Source organism: Protopterus annectens, chromosome 10.part0, assembly GCF_019279795.1.
Source record: "Protopterus annectens isolate FY-2018-M chromosome 10.part0, PAN1.0, whole genome shotgun sequence".
Taxonomy (NCBI): domain Eukaryota; kingdom Metazoa; phylum Chordata; order Ceratodontiformes; family Protopteridae; genus Protopterus; species Protopterus annectens.
In genome coordinates this window covers 432907286-432931101 of record NC_056744.1, presented here as the reverse complement: position 1 = coordinate 432931101, position 23816 = coordinate 432907286, and the positions used below count along the sequence as shown (strand labels likewise).

At 38.3% G+C, this 23816-nt stretch overlaps 1 protein-coding gene across 4 annotated transcripts in view; it reads left to right on the top strand.

Annotated features, from left to right (window-relative positions):
• TIE1 (tyrosine kinase with immunoglobulin like and EGF like domains 1) overlaps positions 1 to 23816 on the top strand; it is a 521980-nt gene that overhangs the window by 368525 nt on the left and 129639 nt on the right. For all 4 annotated transcript variants that reach the window (XM_044085330.1, XM_044085328.1, XM_044085331.1 and 1 more), the window contains 2 exons: positions 8615 to 8725; positions 12180 to 12370. In XM_044085330.1, coding sequence (XP_043941265.1) covers positions 8615 to 8725; positions 12180 to 12370 — 302 coding nt within the window. The remainder of the gene's footprint in view (positions 1 to 8614; positions 8726 to 12179; positions 12371 to 23816) is intronic.

Sequence of the window (23816 nt, the reverse complement as noted above, 5' to 3'; positions counted from 1 at the left end):
ATCCTGGTATTTTATGACTGTGTCTGTCTGTACATAAGACACTGTAGTCACTGGGTATAGTAATTTCAGGGATCAGTGCTACTTTTGTCTTCTTTTCATGGACTATATCTAGTTTTCTTGCATCTGTTTTTTGAACTGTTGGTAATGGATGGTCCCATGTGATATAAACTTCATATTTTTCTGTAATGCTTTGTGGCTCATGTTTCAACAGTTTTGCCACTTTATTATGTTTTTCAGTATACAGTCCTTCTGCCATTAGTATATCACAACCAGCAACAAGATGTGTGACTGTTTCCAGTTCTGTTTTACAAAACCTGCATTTGTCTGTTTCTCCTACATATTCAAAGGACTTTGTAAACCAACATGTATGTAGTCCACTATCTTGGGCCACCAATATTAACATTTTGTCTTTTGATTTAAATTCACCTTTCTTTAACAATTCCTGCATTCAAACCTGATTAACATGAGGTTGTTCCAAGAGTTTTCTCTACTTGCAACTATATGCATTTTCCACATTTCTTGCCTTCTCATCTGATCCTTCACCTTATATTCTTTATTTAGTTTTTTGTCATATTCAGTTGCTGCCTCATTTTTATCTGCTTCTGGTTTGATTTCCATTCCCACCAATTTACTTCTGCTAAACTAAGCAGGGAAGTCATGTTAGGCTTATTCTCTTCATGTTTCAAAACTTTTACTACCTTTAGGTCTTGTGAGGTCAGCAGATATGTATGCAGTCCCAAGATTGCAGATCTTTATACGTAATCAATTTCCAGGAGGCCCATACCTCCTTCACAACAGGGAATATATAATCTTGGTATGCACTGATTTTTATAAATCATTTGATAAGCATGAAACATCCTTCTTGTTTTCCTGTACAACCAATCCAGCAATTTTGGTTCAGTATAGGTGGCTCCATTAACAATGAGCTCTGCTCACAATTGTGTATTGCCTTTGAGGTTGCAGATATAGCTAAAGAATGCCTTGTGGTCATCCTTGTCCTAGGTGGCCAAATTTACATCAAATTTGGCTTTAGTAACCTTTATTTATCCTCAGAGTTTTTTTTTTGTTTAACAACTGCAACATACGTGAAGACCAAAAAACGAAAAATGCACACAAAAAAGCTTCTTCCACTGGAAATTTAATGAACGATCAATGAACGATCTGGTACCTCGGCAATTCGCCTTCAAAGGATCACAGTTCAATAGATTTCAGCATCAGCCTTATATACCATTTAGACATTAATTATTCAATTAATCAAATGATGCAATTTCTATTAAGAAGTAAATTTCACCTTAAAGTGATCTCTAAAACAGAATATATGCATACTTTCAAAGTGTTTTAAACAAAATGTTTTAAAACAAAATGTTTTAAAACAAACTTCACTTGAAACAATTAAATCCAACCATAATTATAAAAGCTTATGATAGTTGAAATGAATGTTATACTACATAAATAAATAAAAATAAACATTATAAATATGTGAAGTAAATATAAATATATAGATAAATATACTTGATATTTGATATTTAAATATATTATAAAGCCAGTTCCTGATTCAACCCATAAGGCTTCAAAGTGTTGAATTTAATAATCATTCTAGTCTCCAATTCCAAAAGTTTACCTACAACATCATCTCCTCTAGAAATAAAAGGTCTTCCTAGTACACTGAATGTCAAACTATCACCACACCCCCCCATGATGATCAATAAAATGCTTTGCCACAGGACTGGAAAGGTTGACATTTCTTATATCTTTAAGATGTTCAAGCACCCTGATTCTAACCATTCTTTTGGTTTGTCCCACATACCAAACATTTGAACAAGAACACCCCAAAATATACACTACACATGTGGACCTGCAGTTGAAGTATTCCCTATGAATATGTATGATATTATTAAAACTATCTACATTCAAAACCCTAGAACAAATACTGCAAGATCCACATGCAAAGTGCCAGTTCTGATAGAAAATATATAACCCTTTTGTCTGGATTTAAAATTGAAATTCAAAATTTCTTTTAAATTCTTTCCCCTTTTAAAAGAAAAATTAACAGCATTAGGAAATAACTTGCCAATTACTTCATCCTGACAAATTAAATACCAAAATTTTCTAATAGTAGAAGTCATTATTTTATGAAAAGGGGTGAATTTCATTACAAAAAATACTTTCTCAACATCAGTTTTCTCAGCAACATTATTAATAGCTAAATGCTTGGTATCTTCTGCTAGACTCGGAGCCCTAGTATGCTCACTTGCCTGTCCATCACGACACCGTAATAGATGATCATAATCATATCCCCTTTCCAACAACCTGGAAAGTACAATATTCAATTCCTTATCCAGCTCTTCTTTAACACTCGTATGACTACGGATTCTTTGAAACTCCCCTGAAGGCAAAGCATTAATCAAATGCTGGGGATGCATACTAGTGGAATGTAAAAACATATTAACTGATGTTTGTTTCCTATAAGGTCTGAAATGTATTTTATTATCCATTTCAAAAAGAGTTAAGTCAAGGAAATTAATCTCACTCCTATTAAACTCATAGGAAAATTGTAATTTATGTTCATTGTCATTCAATGTAGTAAAAAAATCTAAAAACTCGCAAATTTCCCCTTTACAGATGAAAATTAAATCATCTATGTATCGCTTATACATGATCACATTATTTTTGAAAAATTCACTCGAATATATGAATTTTCTTTCAAAAAAATCCATATAAATAATGGCATATGATGGCGCATATGCCGCACCCATTGCAGTGCCTTTGATTTGCAAGAAGAATTCATTATTGAAACAAAAATAACTGTGTGTGAGACAAGATTCCAACAAATAAACCAAAAAAGAAGTTCTAGGACCTTCACCCAGCATATGTTGAACAGATTCAAGTCCCCACTGTTTGTCAATATTGGTATAGAGGGATTTGACATCAATAGTGACCCAATAATACTCATGGTTCCATTCTAAACCAGAAATGTAATTAATTAAATCCTGTGTATCCTTGATATGAGCCACTACTCTCTTCAAATAATCCTTCAACTGAAAATCCAATAACAAATTGGCGTTTTCAAGAAAAGAACCAATCCCAGATATGATGGGTCTACCTGGTGGTTCTGACAAATTTTTGTGATCTTTGGGTAAAGCATATAAAATAGGCACAGTAGGTTGACGTATGTACAATTTTTTAACATTGTTCTGCGACAAAAACCCCAGACGTTCACCTTTTTCCAAAATGGATAACAATTCACTGTTATATGTCAGAGTAGGATCATCCTCCAGCCTCTTATCTTCATCAGAATTAGACAACAATTTCCCCACCATGGAACAATAATTTATTTTGTCCATGATTACCCAGTTTCCGCCTTTATCGGCACATTTAAATATGTAATCCTTCTTACATTTTTTCAATTCTTGTAAGGCATACCATTCATCCTTGCTTAAATTATAATGCCTTTTTTCTCTACAAAACTTCCAAAAAGAAAGTTCTAATTCTTTAAAGAGAACCTTTTGAAAAGTAGAAATCACAGGCACTGCAATGTGTGGAAAAAATTTTTTACTATCAGCATGTTTCAAAATAGGAAAGGGTAATTTACCATAACCAGTGTAAAAGGAGGCATCCTCACTATTCTTAACAGAATTAATGTTATCTACAGAGGAGAAATATTCATCACTGATGTTATTTTCATCCCATTCATAGTTGTAAACTGAAAGATTTAACAAACTGTCATCTAAATCAGAATCACTAGACATTTCTTGCTCATCATTACACAATTCAAGCATACTTGTTTCATTAATTTTGGCAAAAAATACCCTTAATAACAGTTTTCTAACAAAACTTCTGACCTCAAAATAGATGTCAGCTAAAGAAGGGAAGAAAGTAGGTACAAACTTACTGCCCTTATTCAAAACTTTGAGCATGTTGTCATTAATAGACAAACTAGACAAATTAATACATTTTAAACAATGCATTTGTACAGTCAATTCAGACAGACCTTCATTTAAATCTGTTCCGCCCTTTCCTTCCGTTTCTCCTGTTTCCACCGCTGGCTGTATCATTCCGAAAGTTCACATTAGTGTCAGAAAAGTCATCATTAGCAAGTTGATTTTCTCTGTCAGGAACTCTACTGTGTGTTACAGTCCTTGCAAAAGAAACATTCTTAGTCGAATTCCCCTCTCCGGAAGACACTGATGAAGCTGACACACCTCTCCGTTTAGAGCCACTGCTCCAACTCCTGCCCCTTGATTTATTACGTGTGTTACTCGTGCCTTCACGTTGCCAATTAAACAAAATGCCTGTCTCGTAATCTTTGAGGTCACGAACAAGCTTGTTTCTTTTTCTAGATACAATGTCATTGTCAAGTTTCTGTATTTTATCACTAATCACCAGCATTTGTGTTCCATAGTTAGGCTCAGACATCAAGCCCTCTTGCAATGACATGATTTCTTTTTTAACTTTTTCCTGCGATCTCACATTACGCTTAATCAAAATATTAAGCCAACCAACAGTGCAAGAAAGGGAAACTTTCTTCCATTCATTGAGTAAATCAGACTCATCCTCACTAAATGGTGTTGCAGGTAACTTTTCAATACGTAACCCCCGAGGGGTAATGTCCAAACTAATATATTTTTCAAGTAAGCGCGTATCAAAATATAAATCAGCTTCTTTGGACATTAGTTTATTTAATTCAGCGAAGCGTTCGTCTGCAGCAAAATTACTTCCCCCAATGTTCCAAGGGTCAGAACTAGAGTACTTTTTGTCACGTTCTGTAAGAATGTCTTTAAATAAGAATAAATCAACCATGCGGCTCTGTTCAGAGCCCGCATTACGAGACGACATTTCAGGTGAAATAAAAAAGCAAATACCAGTAGAATTCAGCCAAAGTTCAGCAACTGCAACATACGTGAAGACCAAAAAATGAAAAATGCACACAAAAAAGCTTCTTCCACTGGAAATTTAATGAACGATCAATGAACGATGTGGTACCTCGGCAATTCGCCTTCAAAGGATCACAGTTCAATAGATTTCAGCATCAGCCTTATATACCATTTAGACATTAATTATTCAATTAATCAAATGATGCAATTTCTATTAAGAAGTAAATTTCACCTTAAAGTGATCTCTAAAACAGAATATATGCATACTTTCAAAGTGTTTTAAACAAAATGTTTTAAAACAAAATGTTTTAAAACAAACTTCACTTGAAACAATTAAATCCAACAATAATTATAAAAGCTTATGATAGTTGAAATGAATGTTATAATACATAAATAAATAAAAATAAACATTATAAATATGTGAAGTAAATATAAATATATAGATAAATATACTTGATATTTGATATTTAAATATATTATAAAGCCAGTTCCTGATTCAACCCATAAGGCTTCAAAGTGTTGAATTTAATAATCATTCTAGTCTCCAATTCCAAAAGTTTACCTACAACATCATCTCCTCTAGAAATAAAAGGTCTTCCTAGTACACTGAATGTCAAACTATCACCACACCCCCCATGATGATCAATAAAATGCTTTGCCACAGGACTGGAAAGGTTGACATTTCTTATATCTTTAAGATGTTCAAGCACCCTGATTCTAACCTTGAAGGCGAATTGCCGAGGTACCAGATCGTTCATTGATCGTTCATTAAATTTCCAGTGGAAGAAGCTTTTTGTGTGCATTTTTCTTGTTTTTTTTTTTTTTTGTTTGTTTAGTTTTATGACAGTGCTTTTATCATGCTAGATGCTACACATCTTCATTTTTGCCATAATTTTCTTTCTTCTGTTATACATAGTAATTCCAACAGGGTTACTTGTTTTTTTGAGTTTGTTCTGTACTTACTCCTGGTGGTACAGTTGCCTCTATACAGCTATTAACATGTTTGTATAGGGTTACTGTGAACAGTTCCACATAGGCTGCAGTGTTCTCAGTGTTTGGGGGGGGGGGCTTAAAATTTAGCCAGGTATTCTTTTAATAATAGAAATTTAGCCTTAATGTAGTCCCAAAACATTCCAGGGTTAACTGAGGCTCCAGGTTTTATTTTTACTTCAAAGAAGACGTTTTGTTGTCTGACCTTACCAAAAAGGACATCACACTGGGGGGGGGGGATACTATGGTCTCTCATATTAGTGAGGACCAGAACCAGTATGTTTCTACCCCTGGTCAGTGTATTGACAATCTGTCCCAATGAGTTTATCTTTACAAAATTCAGGAATCTCTTCACCTAAACATGTGGTGTTATATATGATTCCCTGTTAATTCTGAGGTAATTACAGTCACCTATGAATATGGAATTGGAATGGTTGGTGAGTGCTTCCAAAAGGCTTAAATACATGTTATGGTTTTCCTGGGTTATAGAGCGGGAACTATAGCTTGCAAGGAAGTGGTATGAGATTTTGCTTATGGTGATTTAAACATGGAAAAGCTCAAGTGCATTACCCCGTTTGACCAGCCCTAAGGTATATTTATTTTTGACGTAAATCAAGATACCAAATCCTTTAGTTCCTGCCTTTGTAGTAGCTGGTCAAAATGTGTGAAAGATTTTATAGCCTTGCACTGCTGGGTTGCTCTCCATGGCTTGAAGCCATGTCTCAATGGCTGCACAGACTTCAGCATTCCGTAGGATGACAAGAGCTTGTAGGGAATGGAGATTCTTGCTTAGACTCCTAGCAATGAGCAGTAACACCTTTAGATTTTCTTGTTTTTGATACACATGCACAAAGATTTTTTTCATTATCCTTGTGTTTTCCTGTTCCCAACAATGCATATTGTACTCTGTGAAATTAAGTCAATATGGGACAGATTATTTCTATACCTTTAGTCCTGTAATGGAGATCTCCTGAACTGCGCACTTGACCACTACTCTAATTTTCTTCTAAATTACTTTCCCAATGTAATCACATGATCACAGTAACAAGTTAATTAGTTAGTTGTTTTTTTTACTTACCTTTCTTGACCATGAAAGTCTGACCAGGCAAAAATGCCTTTTTCAGGACAGGCCTGGGGAGAAAGGCACCACATATAAAGATGACAGTACATACAGCCATTAGTACAATACAGACAGACATAGTACAACAAATTACACATTGTCTACTCTAATCTGTGGAGAAAATTTCTGTACTTTTAAATGATCCTTAAAAATCAGTTTTTACAGTACAGATAAATATAGTACAAAATTAGACATAGTCTATTCCTAAATGTTACATGTGATTTTAGTAAAAGACTGATTCACGGTAGATTGCACACTCCCCAATTGGTATGTAGAGCTACATGAAGAGCTATAGATAGAAAGAGGCGAGTTTAGTGTCTCTTTTTGGTTACATGACTTTTCTATGTTACATTATTGGACAGCTGAATGTTCTCAATGGCTATTTTACAAAGTAGAAATGCAAACATTTCACAAATGTGCTCAGTAATAGCACAACCTGTAGAACTGTGTCTTTTTGGAAAACAAGTCAAAAATGCTGTATATTTTACATATAAAGTAAATAATCAATGTTTTCCAAAATGAAAACAGCTCAATCCATGTTCAAATATGGTCCAGTGAAAACAGACCTGATAGCAGAGTTCAAGTACTTACTTTCATGCTTACAAAGTATGTGTGTGTGTGTGTGTGTGTGTGTGTGTGTGTGTGTGTGTGTGTGAGAGAGAGAGAGAGATTTCCTCTTTCATTTTCACAGTGGCCCTAAGGAATTATCTGACAGCCTAGAAGCCAAATGCAGTATAATGACCTCTATAAAGCCATTGGAAACTTCAGGTCTTCTCAAGAATTCTTGTACAACCTGGAAAGATAGATTGTCTTAAATAAGTAACGGTGTGAAACAATTGCTGAGGTTGTTTAACTGAACATATATATGTAGACAAATATTCTTTGCGATGATTTTAAACAAGTACCGCTTGTTTTGAAATATTTGTGATGCCCATCTTTGTGATATTGTGCAAGTAAATAAATAATAATAAATAATAACTTCAATATTCCTTGATTAATAAATATGAGCATTTTTTATGTCAAAACATTTACAAATTATTGCATAAACTTATTTTCCAATATTTTTCGTTTGTGATGAATACTAGGATATTATAGTGCTGTTTTTTGTTTGGAATCACAAATCAGCTATGATTGATGATGAATGAAAGTAGACATTCATTTATTAGAGATAATGTCAAATAAAAGGTATTAAAAAAGAAAGCATACGCATTAAAATATACTTGATATGAGTCTTGTGATTATGTGCTTCATGAACCCAAATACCATGTGTCTACACCTGCCTCTCTACTAGGCATTGTTTGTGATGACACAATAAAGTGAATGTGATGATACACAACTAAGAGCAGAGAGCATATTAAACCACTGGCATGCTTAAGCAGTTAATTGGCCAATTTAACAATCCCTTTCAGCACATATCAGGTCATGTAGTAAATATTCTAAGCCTGGAAATTCATTCCCAGATGTGTTTTAGGCCCCATTAGATAAAACGTACTTGCGACCATATTGGGTGTTAGACATCTTTTTGCAACATCAGCATGTTACAGAATGCTAAAGTTTGAATGATAGTTGCAAACAATCTAAAGACATTGTGTTGCACCACATTTTAAACAGACATAACTTTATATTACAGAGTTTGCCTCAGAGAATGATCACAGAGACTTTGCAGGAGAGCTGGAAGTTCTATGTAAACTCGGTCATCATCCCAACATCATCAACTTACTGGGAGCATGTGAAAACAAAGGTAATAGTACATTATGTATTTGTCATATGTATAAATAAATCACATTAAACATTGGTAAGAATAATATATCACATTATTCTATGACATGACTGCTGTGCAAAGGAATGAACTGAGAAATGCTACAGATAAGTAAAATAAATAAATAAAACATGCAGCATTCTTACAGGATACCATGTGACAAGCTTCTTAATCCTGCTAGAAGATTGGAATATGGGCCATACAGATTTTCGCAGAATGTCCAGATTTTTGCCTCATATTTTTAGTTTAGTTTTCATAAAATTGTGGTTTGCTAGAAAATTAGTGACAAATTATTAATGGCTGAAGTTAGAAAATAATGACATGCATTTGAGTTTCAGACTTCATACCCATCAGAAAATTCATGTTAATTCAAAACCTGTTATTCTATCAACATTCTAAGTTTGGAAGAGCAATATTTAAAAACTTTCCCTATTTTAAGTCTTTGTCTCCCTTTTATTTATGGATTTGTCCAGATTTCTTGCTCTAAGAGGTTGAGCGGTATGGCATGGGCAACACATAATTTACTTGTGTTTGATATATAATTGACCATCATTATGCAGGATTACTCCCAGTATCTTTGCATAAAGAGATAAAACCATGACTAATGCCTAGGTAACCCAGGTGCAATTAACAGGTCAAGCTTCTGAGGTGCTGGTAATGAATGCTGGGTATGACCATCTTGAATGAGCATGCTCACTTGAGTGCACTTTGCTTTAGACCTCCAGCAGATGTTCTGGACACACTGGAGGTATATTCTGAAGGAGAAAAGGTCATTGCTGAGTCACTGCAGAGGAGGGGCACATGCCAAAAGGGTCCACTGTATGTCAGTTCTAGGACATCATAGGTAAGTGATAGGGGAGGGAAAAGTTAGAAGTTGCATGAGGATCTTTGATCTTCTCACCAGCTCCATAGGTAGGTCAGGGTAAGACTGGGGAGGGATAAGATGGGCCCAGTAGATCTAGTGAATGAAGAGAGGACCTGGATACAAGCCATACTTTTCAACTGCTCAGAATTTTGTAACATGTCCCCATTTTTGCCTCCTGTTTTGATCTGTTATAAAAATGCGTGGCTCTCTGGCAAATCTCAGAGGATTGCAGTCAAATAATGACAGACATTTGAGTTTCAAACCTCATGTACATCAGAAAATATATGCTGATGCAAAACATGTTATTCTAGCAAATGTCTAAGTTTATAACAAATATTTGAAATACTTCCCTGATTTTGCCCTTTTATCGCCCAATTATTTTTGGCTTTGTCCAGAATTCCTGAGCAAAGAAGTTAAGAGGTATGGTGTAAGCTGACAGTCAGTGGTGGGAGCCAAAACACAATCATTATACACAATTACTGGTACAATAAGGGAGAATGTAATCTGGGAAATCAATTTGGGACAGTTAGATCAAAGCATAAGACAAACATAGGAATCTGTTCTGAAGGGAACCCAATATATGTAATAAAATTACACAGAGTAAACCACAAATAGGGTGCATTAACTGCATTGGTCATACAGATAAAGTCCTGTCTATAGCTGAGTTTGATTAGTAACTTGCTTAGATGCTGAAAGGACCTAGTATTGGAGGACTGGACTTAGCAGCCATTGCTCATTTTCTCATACTTAAGGGGAAGCTAGCAGTATGTTTGTTATACCATTGACCTGACCTAAAGGCGTGATGTATAGCAGATACCAGCTACTGGCAAGTGGAATGTGCCATATGTATGCCAGAGTGGGCATTCTCAAGATCATACAGAGGCATGCAGAATCAACTTCCATAGAGCAGTGACATTAGTTTAGTCATCAAATGCCACAGGGTGAGGTTGGATGGGAAGGGAGGATATGACCTTCTTACCTTTATGAAGTTCTGTCAGGTGCCTGACTATCACTTCTGAAGTGGAATAATTGGCCCATAGGCCTCTCACCTTGACTGGAGAACAATTTGTTGGCCCCATGCCTGCTGACCATCAGGGCTACTCCAATCCAACATGCCCATTCTTTCCCTTACTTAGAATTTCACTTACGCTGAAGGTAATAGTTGTCCAGAAGAGACCATCATATAGGCAACCATTATGATGAGTCCCCAGTTACACCTGTCACCTAGCAGCCACAGAGATGATCACTCCAGTAAAAATGCATCCATCTTATCCACAAGAACTGGAACTTGGAGAAGACCTATCCTGCTAATGTGGCCATGACCAAGGGCATTCCATCCCAACTGTGAGTGAGTCTGACTTATCTTTCAGATAGAAAACTCTAAGAGAGAGACATGTCATTCCAATTTTGACAGGCAGGCACTCCCTCCACATCCAATGGAGGCATATGTTTCCCCTTTCACCTGGTAGTGATGTAGGGTCTATATCACCTGAAAGGAATCAAATGCCCTTTTTCTGCATGTGTGTGCATTTATGTGTGTGCATTTGTGTGTGTGTGTGTGTGTGTGTGTGTGTGTGTGTGTGTGTGTGTGTGTGTGTGTGTGTGTGTGTGTGTGTGTGTGTGTGTGTGTGTGTGTGTGTGTGTGTGTGTGTGTGCATGTGTGTGTGTGTGTGTGTGTGTGTGTGTGAGTGTGTTTGTGTGTGTGTGTGTGTGTGTGTGTGTGTGTATGTGTGTGTGTGTGTGTGTGTGTGTGTGTGTGTGTGTGTGTGTGTGTGTGTGTGTGTGTGTGTGTGTGTGTGTGTGTGTGTGTGTGTGTGTGTATACTTACACATACACACTCAGACGCCCTGGGGCACTACCATTGCCAGTTTGTGATTTCAAGCCCCCTCATGCAGTTAGTGGCTTTCCTGAAAGCCACAGCTTGTATTGGAGACTAGCCATGCTGAAAACCACCAAACCACCGCTCTCTCCTCCAAAATGAATAATTTGATCCTGCCACCCCACCCACCCACCCCACTATCTTGCCCCAACTGTCTTTTCTTATGTTTGAGCCTGTGTTCAAAATCAGGCTATCTGGATCACAGTTTGGGGTTTACATTTCTACACAGCAGAGCTGGGTTTAACTGGAGAATGAATGGGCTGACCCCTGCCTTGGAGGGGGAAAGAAATAGGTTAGTCAGGTACTATGTGTGGGGAGGGGGCATGAAGAAACAGGGTTGAGGGGAACAAAAAAGAATGAACTAGACAGTATATAACTTACTTACAAGAAAAACTGAAATGCTTTATCTAAAGAAAACATTGGTAATCTTCATGCCCAAACATTTTGAGCATTTTCTGAAGTAATTGTTAAGATTTTTGTAGCAGTCACTCATTTCACATAATTTAAACATAATACCCACACATTGTGTATGATATCTTGTTAACTATACCAGATCCATATCAGGGTAGTGAAAGATACATCACTTTGTTTGAGGATACAAGTTTGGAAAATTAAACATTCAGTCCATAAATAAATAAAGGTTGTGTTTTCCCCTACATGATTCCTAAATCCGTGTTCTTCTGCACTCCAAGGTTATCTATATATCGCCATTGAATATGCTCCTTACGGGAACCTCCTGGATTTCCTTCGGAAAAGCAGAGTCCTAGAGACTGATCCTGCCTTTGCAAAAGAACATGGAACAGCATCAACACTGACATCACAACAACTGCTTCAGTTTGTGGTGGATGTAGCCAAAGGAATGCAGTACCTCAGCGAGAAGCAAGTAAGTGTGCCCTTGACTCTCATCTAAGCCCATAATGGGCATTAGTCTGCACTTAGAGTATACAACAATTGATTTTCTGTACAATCATAGATAGAGCTTTTGTTTCCTATTGCTGATCCAGTAAAATGCATTTTTAAAATATAAAATTACAAAATAATTATAGTACTGGCAAGTTTAACTTGTATGCCATCAATACATGCAAACATTCATATTACAATTAAGGATAATTGAGTTCCTCTGCTACAGTCAATTGCCATGAGTTAACACAGTATTCAGGCGACCTTCAGCATAAATATTTTTCAGCAGGACAGGTGACTATTCCCTGCATATTGTAAATTTTAAACAAAAGAGTATCTGCTCAGATGAAGTTAAATCTCAGTTCATTGAAAGAGAGTTCTGTGAAAGCAATAGTTCAAAATCTGGCATTCTAGCTCTCAATAGAAAATACTGGGTTACATAAATACTGCAGAATGACTGGTACCAACTTACTTCAAGGCAGAATGGCTTTTGTGTTAGGTATTTAATTAGCAGGATGTGATGGGCAAACCCCACAGTGTGAAGGGTATAGAAAGTATCATCCCCAACACAGTGTGTGTGAAATTCAGCCATTCTCAACAGACTGTAGTACTACAGGGGTTATAAACTGGCAATTTCAGTGAAGTGAGTTTCTTTCGTCATAATGTAACTTATTAAAGCAAACCTGTGTTCAACCACCATGCATAAAGCACAGCCGTGTTCAACCACCATGCATTAAAACTGCATTTTAAATTAGTAGTATTTGTTTTGAATCATCACAGTTATAAACACAAAGCCAGCAAGTGTGACTGAAGATATTGGTAGTGTAATATAATTGGTAATGTAATTGCTACATATATTTAATATAATTAAATTGAAAGTGTCAGGTAGGCTGCATAGAAAGACATGATACTTATGCCACCTTGAGCTTTCTAAATGAAAAAAAATAGGTGACTGCATAAGAATCGGTTTTCATATTTTTGGAACTAAACCTAAGGAAAAGAGTTTGCTTCCCAAAGCTAAATATTATAGAGTTTCCTAGTCAGGAAGATGATTTTTTTCGTAATCCTAGCTTCATATTGGCATTATCTTTGCACGCATGGTAGAATGTAAATTGTCTCGCTACATTTTTGAAACACCGCTAGTCTTTTTTAGATAAAAGACAAATTCTTGAGCGGCTGTGAAGCAAATTAATTCATTAAAAAATTAAACTAGGGGTGGCTCTGTTATGCATCCTTTACCCTCTTAGTAACCATCCATTACCTATACCTCCCAACTTATTGGCAATTTCCCATTATTCATCCAAAGTGTATTGTATTTTTAATGCAGTTTTCCATGTTATGTACAAGTTTAAATAATATACTCTGTGCTGAGATGAGCCCGTCATGGTTTGCTTTGAAAAAGTGCATATAACTGTTAAAAGTTAATATAGACTCATATAACTTTTTTTTTTTTTTTTTTTACTTTTTGTGACTTAATAATGTGTGGGTAAAAATAAAGATTCATACATTTCTGTTGAAGCCTATGCTCCAGTTAGCCGTCAGTCACCTTTTGTCACTTTCCTGGGAATCTGACCTACTGGCATCTGTCTAGTATCACAGAGTAGATATTTCACATCATACTATCATATTACCTATTAGGTAAGTGAAACCTTGGGCTGGGAAGAGCCCAGAATTTTCTGTACACTGATATTGCTGTCTGTAGGTAACCTACCTTACAGTGTTCACAGAGCCCCAGACCTCCCTGACCAACTCATCCCATTCATCTGATTAAGTCCAAACAGCCGATAACTGATCACACGTGGTGGTCTTCAATTTTTTTTCAATTCCAGGGACTCCTGTTTTTCTTTGAAACAATGACATCACTGCTATCTAATCTTAAGTGTTTGTACTTCTGTGCAGTAGAAACCGTAGAAAATTGTCTGCAATGGCAAGTGCTTTAGGGTCCGTATTAATGGCATATACCATACACACCAGAAAGGGACTAGGGGGAGACTATGGGTGCAAAATAGGTATAGACTGGGCAGGGAAGGAACGGGAGGTGACACAGGTATGTTGCCCTGGGAGCCAACCTCCCTTGCTACATCTCTCTTGGTTTTTCTACACATAAGCAAAGTTGCAGGTTACCAAGTAGCTTAACTGTGGTAGTTATTTTTAATAAATGACAATTATTTAAAAAAAAATATTCCCCTAGAGTGAAGTTCTGAGACATAATACCACCATGATTCAGAGCATTGAAATGGAAGAAAAACTCTTTATCACAGCTTTTCTATCTATGCTGACTGGTTTACAGTTCATATAGCTGCAGATGAAATATTTCATAATTATTATTTTTTCAAAACTGAAACTTGCAGACCTCCTGTCATGCTGGGTAATATGCATCAGGCCTTAACCTTAAAGCTATGCTGTTGGCAGGTGTGTACTGCCAGTAGGGTCACCCTTGTGAAACTGATCTCAGAGGTGGAACCAGACAAAGAAGGATCCAGAAATTTGATCTCACAATTGCTCATTTAAAGAGTAGGAAAACCTCACTCGGGACATGAATAATAGGACTCACCCGTGAATCCAGTTTTAGGGGAGAGTTTCACAGGAGAGAGCATGGTGGCTGGGTGTCTTATATAGTTTAATTGAGCCCAGCCCATATAAGCTGAGAGGAGCCCCAATGTGGACTCATTGCCTACTAGGGGAAGATTAAGAGTGAAGGGCACTGTCACTGTGGTGGAGCCAGTCAGATTCAGATGGCTAGATTATAGTACGAGCAACAGACTCATGGGATGTGTAATGCCAATTGACTGTCTGAAAAAGAGACAAACCTTATGCAGGAGGCTTCAAAGTACCAGGGACTATAGTCGATCTTAACTGTACATACAGTGTTGGTTATAGAACACCTTAGCTCTACATCCAGTGATGGTTACAGAACCAAACTTTATAATGGAGGATGTCTGCTTTCCTTTTCTGGTGCTGCTCTTCAAGAGAGTCCTTGGTTGGGTTTTGTGATATGTACCAGCCTCTAGCTGCCTATACAGACTAAATTTGTAACAATAAATGAAAAAGTCAGAAACAACCCAGAAGTGGACAAGGATAATGCCGTTCCTACACTCCAGATGGCCTGTGTTTAATTAGTGACATGGGTGCTAGAGGGCTACAGGATGTGAGTGGTCGATGTTGGCTTGCCCATCCTGGAGGGAGGCAGGCTAGGCTTGCTGCAATAAAGTGTTGTTTCAAGCCTGTTGAGCTCTGTACCACATAAGCAGTGTGCCACTTATTTAGGAGGTAGCATATATGCAGAAGTGTGGATGCACCCCCCAAAGACATCAGTTGCAGAGCTTGGAAGACTTAGAGGGCTCCCTGCAGCATCAGCAGTGTGATGCTTCAACAGTGTCCTCATTCTCCACACCAGCCATGGACATGGGTTAAACTGAGCCCAGGGGAGGCTAAGGTGGATCCGCTAGACTCAAAGAATGAGTAGAAAAGCTGGTAGCATCTCATGTTTAGCTGTGGGGAGGAAAAATAATAAATACAAAGGTAACAATACAGTTGTGAGATGTAGAAAAGAAAGTCATGCTGTTTGTGCATATGCATATAACAGCTTTTCCTGAATCTTTATTTTTCATGGAGGCAGTGGGAGTGATGCTTCATAGGGTCCTACCTATTGACTTTGTAGCTATACTGGGAAATTTCACCACTTATACAGGAAATTCAGTCCCTGAAAGGGTATGTTTATCAGGAGTAGCTTGTCTGAGCTGAACCTGAGTGACAATCATCATCATCATCATCATCCCCTTTTTCCCATTTACATGGGGATGGGGTATCGTATTAACTGTCGCCAACTCTCTTGATTCAGTGCCACTCTCCTGCCTTCTTCAACACTCATGCCTGACTGTTGCAGATCTTCTTTCACATAATCCATCCACCTCTTTGCTGGATGCCCTCGCTTCCTCTTACCTTCTTCCTGTCTGTCCCAAATCTCCCTCACCAGATTGTCTTCTGATTTTCTACACATGTGCCCATACCATTGTAATCTGTTTTCTTTGATCTTTTCTGCAATTGGAGCTACTTTGGCTTCTGCTCTTATGTCCTCATTTTTTCGCCTGTCCCGCAGTGTGCATCCTACCACCTTTCTCAAGCACTTCATTTCCATCACCTCTAGCTTTTTCAACTGTCCTGCCTTTACTGCCCAGGTTTCTGTACCATACAGTAGTACTGGTCGCACCATTGTCTTGTACACCTTACTTTTCAGCTTCTTTGGCATTCTTCTGTCATATACTACACCTGATACTCTATGCCAGTTGGCTGCAGCCCCTCTGATTCTAGCTTTGACCTCTTCATTCAGGCTACCCTTCTCCTCAACCACCCCTCCCAGATACTTGAAGCTGTTTACCACTATCTTCCCATCTATCTCTATTCTCAGCTTCTTCTGATTTCCCCAATCTGCTGCCATTACCACTATCTTATCTGTGCTTAGTTTCATCCCATGTGCCTTCAGATTTGCATTCCATTCTCCTATCCTTTGATGAAGTTCTAGATCAGAGTCTGCCTGTACTGCCACATCGTCTGCATACAGCAGCTTTGTTGCTCTGACCCCTCCAACCTGTTTGCTGATGTAGTCCATTACCAGTATGAACAGCAGTGGGCTCAGAGCTGAACCCTGGTGTACACCCACTCCCACTGGGAACCCCACAGTGAGGCCAAACACTGTTCGTACTTGAGTCACTGGGTCCTTGTACATAGCCTGTACTAATTCTACCAATGTTTCTGGGACTTCAAACCACCGCAGTACTGCCCAGATCAGCTTTCTTGGGACCTTGTCATATGCTTTCTCCAAGTCTAGGAAAGCCTAGTTTGACTCTCTCCTCTTCTCTAGTTTCTTCTCAAGTATCTGTCTCAATGCAAACATTGGGTCAATTGTGCTCCATCCTGATCTGAATCTGAACTGTTCATCTCCCATCTTACATTCTACTATTCTGCATATCCGTTTATCAATCACCCTCTCCAGAACTTTCATGCAATGTGGTAAGAGTTTGATGCCTCTGTACTGTCCACAGTTGTGGATGTCCCCATTGTTCTTGTACACTGGCACGAGTATGCTTATTCTCCAGTCATCTGGAATACGCCTTTCTCTCCACACTGCAATTAGTACCCTCAGGAGCCATTTCTTCCCTAGCTCACCTAGCATCTTTATCATATCTGCTGTGACCTCATCTGAGCCTGCTGCTTTCCCTGACTTCATTTTCCTTAGTGCTGCTCTTACTTCTTCTAAGCTGGGCTCCTCTTCTACTCTCATTGTAGGCTGTTTCTGGGGCAGTACCGCTTCTGTGGGGTTTTCTTTATTCAGAAGCTGCTGGAAATACTCCTTCCATCTGCCTTTGATGTCCTGTGGGCTGGTAAGCAGGTTGTTGCTGGAATCCCTTATGAAGGGTGTCTGACTATCTTCTTTATCTTTCTGTCTTTGCCTTGCAACCTGGTATAGTTTCTTTGTGCCCCTTACTGAGTCACTTTCCAGAAGCTGATAGAGTGCCTCTGATGCCCTATTCTTTGCTATTGCAACTTCTTTCTTAGTTTCTTTGTTAGCCAACCAGTAGTCCTTCCTAGCTTGGTCAGTCTTTTCTATCTCCCATTTCTTCATGCACTCCTTCTTTCTTTTGATGACTTCCTGGACTTCTGCATTCCACCACCAGCTTTCCTTATGTAATTAATTTCCATACCTGGCTCGGCCACATATCTTTTCTGTAGACCTAACACATATTTCCTCCTCTTCTTGGGGTGTTAGAGCCCTGAGTAATTCCTTGAACTGCTGTACTTTCTCTCCAGTCAACTTCCAGGTCTTCAGCCTGGTCTCTGTTGACCTTAGAGCCTTCTCTGACCACTGCTTGCAGCTGATTGTGACAACTACGCTGTGAACCGACTGTTTCACTGGGGATGACTTTGCAATCATGGATTCTACCCCAGTGCCTTTTCCTTACTAGGAGGAAGTCTATCTGAGTTGCATGTTGGCTACTCTTGTATGTGATCTTGTGACTGTCTCTCTTTCTGAACCATGTGTTGGCTACTATCAAGCCATTTGCCAGACAGAAGTCTAGAATGGCTTCTCCTCCTTTATTCCTATTGCTCCACCCATGTGGACCCAGGCAGTCCTCATATCCTGTTCTGTCTGTCCCGATATGTGCATTTAAATCACCCATTATCAACATCAATTCATGTTGTCCTGCTTTATCTAGTAGGTCCTGCAACTGCTGTCTGAATGCACTCTTTTCCTCACTATCACAACCTTGCTGTGGGGCATAGGCTGAGATTATGAATACTGTCCTATCATTACACTGGAGTCTGATTGCCATGAGTCTGTCATTAATTCTGATGATATCCCTCACTGACTTCTGAAGCCTCTGAAGCCTCTGATACGGAGGAGGCTGGACATCCTATGTATCCAAGAGAGTGAGTGACAAATTATTACATAATGAATATTGCATTCAGACACATGGTTGATCATAATATACATGGAAAGAGAACACCTTGAGCCCAAGTTCAGTGATCAACTCAGTAGTCATGTCCTATGAAATGAAGTCCCATGTTCTGGGCATTCACATAAAGAGAGGTGCTAAGTTTTCAGTTCATCACCACTTAAATGCGAGTTGGATCAATTACTCAGGACAGCAACTGGACAGAACCAGAAAACCCAAACCTAAACTAATGCTCATTGTGCTGTGGCAGCCAAGCCACCAAACAATAATAAGTAGTTAAGTACAGAAGAGCTGGGATTGCCAAATGAAAAAGAAATCAGGTTTGAAGTAAAGCAGATGCCAGATTGACTCCCACTCAAACTCGAATATGGCACCTAAGTTCTGCTGGTCACTTGGGAAGCACTGAGAGTCTTGTTTTTGTCTCTGGGTGTCTCTGTCACACAAACTAGGCTGGAAGCACTGCAGCTAATTGGGTATGGAGGTGCAGGCATGTGACCATTGCGGCATTCTGAATGGCTAACACTTATGAGTGATGAATGTGATTCATTAATATATACTTCCTGTTTTGGTGTGCTGAATGCTCTATAAAGAGTTCTATACTGATTTTACTGTAGGAGCAATCTAATTCTGTCATTTGTTCCCTGCATTTTGAGCAGTAACACCTGGTGGATACACTTTCTAAATTACCACTCTCTAGTTTTATTACTTTATAGCCTAGGGGACATTTATTCATTCTAGAGGCTGTAATGAATGAATCTGTGTCTATACCATGCTGTGTTGGTGCATTTTCTTCAGTCATATAAGTTTGTGTAAGTACTTTGGTCCACTTTGTTAATTGAATAAAATATTTTTTTTCAGATACTACAGCAAAAGAGACTGATATGCAGGCAATAAAAGTACTCATAATTTTATTAGGCATTTTTTTGTTTTATTTTAATTCACAGATTTATTAAGATAATGTCTAAAAGACATAGTTTGTATGAAACTGACTAATGAAAACTGCAACATTGTTACACAAGTAATAATACCCAAAACAGTGGGCATTATCAGAATAACAGACCGTCTGGTGGTGTTCTGAGAAGTGAATGTGCACACAGCTGACCTCAGTGGCTATCAGAATTTTGTTATGCATATAATAATGTCACAAGGTGGGAATTACAGTGAAATAACAAACCACCCAGGGATGTTGTGAGGCCTGACATTACAGGAGGAGGGCCTCTTCAACCCTGGAAAGTCAATTATTTCCTGTATCATCCACCCTGAAGGGAATTATTGTTCTAAAAATTGACTACTTTTCTTAATGATGTAATAAATGGTACAGATTTTTTGTTTATACTTCATAATTCTCTTTTATGTTTGTTTTGCAGTTGGACCACTAGATGTCATCTTTGCATCAGATATTCTCTCTCTCATATTATTACTTGCACATAGAGATAACAGTTAACCTAATTTGTTTGTTTCCTTCTATCCTCATTTTTTTCAGGTGGTTGGTTTACTTTTTTTTCAACTCATCTTCACAAGATATCCATGATTTTGTAATTGCAACTACGGTGGCCATTTCTTTATGTCAGCCTCCTGGTAGTTGAATTTGTGTGCCATGAGAAGGTAGACTTTTTTCCCACTGCAAACTCCACCAAAGCAACACCTTGTTATGGAACATTGCTATGCCGACTTCTTTCTGTTTTTCAGTTTGCCTATTTCCTAATCTCCAATTTCACCCAGCGTAGAAGGCATTAAAACATTATTAACCTTAGAAAATGGGCTATCAAAGTAAAGCTATATATATGCTTATAATGATAATAATAATTATTATTATTATGATATAAAATAGTTTGTAAGCCAGAAGTCTAATGATGTCCTTAGAGCTTATTTAAGTTGAATTGTTCTGTTTTATGTTAAAATAATTAAAATAAAATAAATATCTTGTGGTCTCCTTTGCTACTCTACTCCTAGCCATCTTAAATACAAATGGAATTATGGAACTTTTGAAATTTTTTTTTTTTTTTTTTTGCAGATCGATATGTTTCTAGTCCAGGGTTTATTTCACCCCAGACCTAATCACTGTATCTATAACTGTCTTATGTTGGACTGCGCCCCTACCAACAAAGCAAATGGTCTGTTATAAAAAAAATATGATATGTCTACCTGATTCACCCATGGCTAATTCCTTACCCAAGGAAAAACAATGCACTGAGTATGCATCCTGCCACCAACAAGCAGTATTTAGATGCATAAACAGCGAGAAACTGGTAGAGCCCTTAACTATGAAAAATATTTTGATAAACTTAATATTCCATCAGAAAGTCAATAGGTGAGTGAATTCTCTACTTAGACAACACATACCACAGAAAATGGTGAATTATTTTTTTTTTTCTGCTAACACTAGACAGCAATCCTTGAAGCAAAATATTGATGTATAAATGGAAATGCCATGAAACTGAAACACTTGTTTCATTCCTCATCAGCATTTAAATTGTCTTCATTTAGTTTCCTTATGATGAACTGGTCTGACAGGATTTCATACTGATACTATTTCTACAACGTGGTGTTTTTTCTTAAGTTATTTATTAAATTTTGTTGTGGTAATTTTTAGTGTAGTTTCTTTCAACTTATTTGAAAAAAGTGATAATGATGATATATTTTCCATGGCCAATGTATTTAGTGCTACAAGTAACTGCTCTTGTTTTTCATTCAGCATCTTGTACTTGGGAGGGCATTCAGAAAGATCAGTAATGCTGCAGCACTGTGCTAAATAAAGCAGATGTTTAAACATGATGCAGGATAGTAATGTTCCATGATGTATTAGATGCAACATACAGTAGAATGTTGATTATCTGAAACATCAGTTATCCGAATGTAACCTTCCAAAGTTTTTGGGTAGGAAAAAAAATCATAAAATCTGAATATGTAAACGTTACCCTCAAAATGCACTCACTCGAGGCACTTCTTAAAATGTAGAACATCGACATCTGTGTGGTGACAGAGACCTGGTTCAAAGCTCCAGAGAGCACCCCTGCATTATCAGGCTATAATTCATACCACACCTTTCGGCCACCTAACCCAGAACAAAGCACTAAAGGTGGAGGCGTGTCCATATTCATTAAGGATATCCACACCTCCAGGCTAGTTGAACAGCATAATGCATCCGACATTATCCAAGTGCAACTAACTCTGGGCAAGACCGCAATCCAAATTGTAGCTTGCTACAGACCCACCACCATGCCCCAGGATTCCCACTCCTCATTTCTTGATACACTGGAAAGTATTAGGGTACAACCTAACACCCTAATAATGGGCGATTTCAACTATCCTACCATTAACTGGGAAAACTACTCATGTACCAACTCTTTTGCTCAACGTTTTCCGGAATTCATAAATTCCAACGCCTTGAATCAACTTATTCACACCCCCACCGGGGCAGTAATATTCTAGACCTGGTCATTATCAACATGGGCAACCGGTGTTCCACACCAGAGGTCAATTCCTTGTTGGTCAGATCCAACCACAAGCTAATCACCCTAGACATCCACATCCCGCCCCCACCCCCAATTAGGTAAACCACCGTAAAAAACTTCTCCAAAGCCAACTTCACACTTCTTAAGACAGAAGTGGCAAACTTCATGACACCCATGCAGACTGACAATAGAGTTACAACTGCTGAATCCTACACAAATGCACTTTATAAGTACTTACACGAGTGCATGGATCATGCTATCCTTAATAGAACCAAGATGTTATTCTCCAAAAAAAGGAAGCGGATCTGGTGGTCCTCTGCCATAAACAAACTCTACAACAGAAGAAACTGTTGCAAAAAAGAGTAAAATCCCATGACTGGAGGAACGCCCTGGTCAACCTCAGTAAGAAGCTGAGATCCCTCATAAAATCCTCCAAAGCTAGTTACAAAAACAAAATTGCCACTGACTCTAAAGACAACTACAAAGCATTCTATAGCTATATCAAGAATCTCAATGGCAACACTCAGATCTGCTCTGAGTTACAGCACAATGGCACAAAATATACAGAACCAACTGATATTGCCAACATCCTGGCAGATAGGTTCAGTGCTAACTTTACCCCCCTCTCACCCCCTGGAGGGCCCATCTCTATACCAAAAGAATGCAAAGTTCCTGTAATCACGGCTGCACACACTCTCCAAAGCCAAGAACACAGCATCCATGGGACCTGACAATATCCCAGGCTGCGTTCTACACGAACTACAGAATGAACTGGTACCCTACCTAAGTACCATGTTCAGTCATAGCCTCACCTCAGGCTTTATGCCCACTGAATGGTGCACCGTGATGGTTATTCCACTCCACAAAGGGGGAACCACGACGGACCCCAAGAACTACTACCCCATTAGCCTGAAGAGCTTGGTCTGCAAGGCCATGGAATGTATCATCATGGAACTCATAAACAAAGACATTGGTAATCTCCAAACTCTGGACCCTACCCAGTTCGGATTTGTAAAAGGCAGATCATGTCTCCTAAACCTGATTGACTTTTTTGAAGCAGTCGCCAAAGCCATAGATGAGGGTAAGGTGGTTCACTAAGCTTATCTAGATCTCGCCAAGGCTTTCAACACCATCCCTCACTCTAGAATTATAGATAAGCTCAATAAACTAGGTATAAATCCCTATGTCACAAGGTGGGTTGCCAACTGGCTCATGGACAGAACCCACACTGTGAAAGTAGCAGACTCCAAATCCGACTTCAGACCAGTGACAAGTGGAGTACTACAGGGTTCAGTCCTGGGTCCTCTCCTGTTTGGTATCTACTTCTCTGAAGTACAGGCTAACACAGAATGTCTTTGGCTAACAAAGTTTACAGATTACTGCAAACTAGCAGCCATAATCGAAACTCCTAAAGATGTGGACATACTACAAAAGGGCCTCACTGAGACAGATGCCTGGTGTCAAAGCCACGGCCTGAAGCTTAATGCCAAAAAGTGTATTGTCATCCCCTTTGGTAAAA